Here is a 2,511-nt window from a genome sequence, read left to right as displayed (position 1 = left end):
ATACAATACTCAAAGTGACTACTACACACTCAAAAGGAATAACACTTTTTTGATTTCCACCTTACTAAAATATCGATCACACTCTATTTTTCTTCACAGACTATTTTCTTGTATAGTCTATGGAATACCTCACTTTGCTCTCAAAATGGTTTTTTTCTCTCTAACTTGGTGTGTTCTACAAATGAGCAAGAATGCTCTATTTATAGAAGGAGAAAACCATGCTTATGTCACTAGTGACATAAACAAATGTAACAAATTTCAAATGTAGGTTGCAAATCTTACCAACTTGCCAACCACCTTTGCCAATCACCAAATCTTTTATTTTCAACTCTTATCACTATTCCTTTTTAACAATTACTTGTAGCAATTGAGTAGCAAAAGTTGACCAAAAAATATGGGATGGACTCCACATAGCGAAGCCTCTGATTTCGTCTTAAAAAAACTTGTGGATGAAAGACAACCTGTGAAGGCATTGTACCATGCCCGAGAGGCTTGTTTCAATCCATAGATTATCTTGCACAGCCGACATATGTGAGTTGATTTATCATTATTAGTGAACCCTGGAGGTTGGGTAGTTAGGAATTAGAGTTTATAATTACGTAGATTACATAATTGTGTAATCGTTGTGTTGTTTGGAGTTGAGATAAATAATACAAAATTGTGAACCAATTGTTATTTTGCGAAATTATTTACTACAACTCGCAAACAGTAAGGAACAAGCATTCAGTATGTGTTCTTTTACAGAATTAAGGAGGTCATAATTCTAACACACCTCTTCTTTCAGTTTTTTCTAGAGAAATGCATTGTTAACATCAAGCTAACAGAAGTGTCAATTATGGCGAAGTACCACTGAGAGGATATGTCATGACCCGAGCCAACACCCTAGACGTGGTCGGCACTCGAGAACCAGTCAAATCACAAGATAACAAGAAGATCAAGGTAAATCACACGATGATCTTGGAAGATCAAACTGCAATTCAAATCAAGCAATCAAAATCCACACCAGACTCTGTTTCAAGGCAGAGGAAACAACGATGCAACCTGATAAAAAAAAATCATTCTCAATCAAAGAAACGTTACAAATCCTTGATTGAAAGAAACTCCCTTGGATTTTCGTGTTAGAGCAAAGATCACTGCACTACTCAACATATAAATAAGGACCCGGGATCAACAGATAAAAGTGTGTAACTTCACTTGAACTTATATTGTAATATTCTTTCATCTTTCATAAAGCTTTGTACACGTTGAGTGAACAATTATAAAAGAAAAGGAGAAGGGCAGATATTGAGTGTAAGTTATACAAGTAGTGGTTGTGTCAAAATAGGAACTCTGATTTGCACATCAGATTGGATTAAAGATCAAACTCTCTGTACAACCGCAAATCCATTCAAGCTCTAAAGGAAATCAAAGGGAACTGGAAGTAGGCACCACATCAGTGTTTTGAATCAGTATAAAACATTCTGTGTTATTTACATTCTGCCTTTACACTTATTATATATTGTGTTACTAACTTGCAGGTGAGTAGACAGCTCCATACATGAAATCAACTGAAGGAATTTTCAATTCCCCCCCCCCCCCCCGCCCCCGCCTTAACTTTCAACATCAAACTCTAAAGAAATGATCAAGCATTGGGTCTTGTTGAATAAATATAGATATTGATAAGATCGATTTACTTCATTTGGAAACAATTATAATTAACAAGAGGAATAGGAAAAATCATGGTATATAGAACAAATAGTAGTAGCATTCACGTCTCTGAATTAAATGAAGGGAATAAGTTTCATCTCCTCAAGGAAGTGCAGGTCAGATCCACCAGTAATAAGAAGTTTAATCTCCTCAAGGAAGTACAGGTCAGATCCACCAGTAATAACACTATTCCACGTGTACATTCCAAAAAAGTAGCAACCAATGACGCAAACACTAACAGCAAGAGCAAGTGAATTTGCTAAAGTAGCATACATACCAGTTACAAATGCAATTACAACTGCACCCATTGAAAAAAGTTGGAGAAAACGTGCTAGACGATAATTCTTCCATAAAACTTCAACTAAGTCGATCTTAATTTCTTCATCAACGTCTACATCGCTGTCTGACATGGTAAAGTAGAGGAATATAGCAGCAGCAGAGCATGTAAATGCCAGGACATCCGAAATAACAAATACACGGAATGCTGCTTTCTTAATTAGAATCGCCGTCCCGTCATCGTTGTCTAAACCTCCTGGCAATGTAAATCCAGCTGCGAACGTGATTGTCATTATTAGAGTAGCTACAATTACTTGTATTTCAGTTGACTTCATAATTTTTTGGATTTCTAATTTTTCTCTCTTAGTTTTGCCTTCATCATCATCCTTCCTCGTCACACGTCTCTTTAATGTGCTATATTTTGCTTGACGTTTTACCTCGAAGTGACGACACCGTTGTCCCAATCGTGCATTTTTGCGGAGCAAATCAGCTACCAAGCTCTCCTAAGTAATTCAAAAATCTTCTTTATTTTATAAACTCTGTGTCAAG

The 2,511-nt window shown here is 36.3% G+C and overlaps 1 protein-coding gene across 1 annotated transcript; it reads right to left on the bottom strand.

Moving 5' to 3' along the window:
• Window positions 1-1,760: 1,760 nt before the first annotated feature.
• Window positions 1,761-2,465, bottom strand: LOC125851121 (ankyrin repeat-containing protein ITN1-like; the record flags this gene model as incomplete). The annotated part of the gene is made up of 1 exon (XM_049530909.1): window positions 1,761-2,465. A coding segment is annotated over one exon (705 nt), but the record flags the coding sequence as incomplete, so codon positions are not given.
• Between the last annotated feature and the right edge of the window lie 46 nt (window positions 2,466-2,511).

The sequence above is a fragment of the Solanum stenotomum genome, unplaced genomic scaffold (genome assembly GCF_019186545.1).
Source record: "Solanum stenotomum isolate F172 unplaced genomic scaffold, ASM1918654v1 scaffold22792, whole genome shotgun sequence".
Classification (NCBI taxonomy): domain Eukaryota; kingdom Viridiplantae; phylum Streptophyta; class Magnoliopsida; order Solanales; family Solanaceae; genus Solanum; species Solanum stenotomum.
This window is presented reverse-complemented; position numbering and strand designations above follow the sequence as displayed.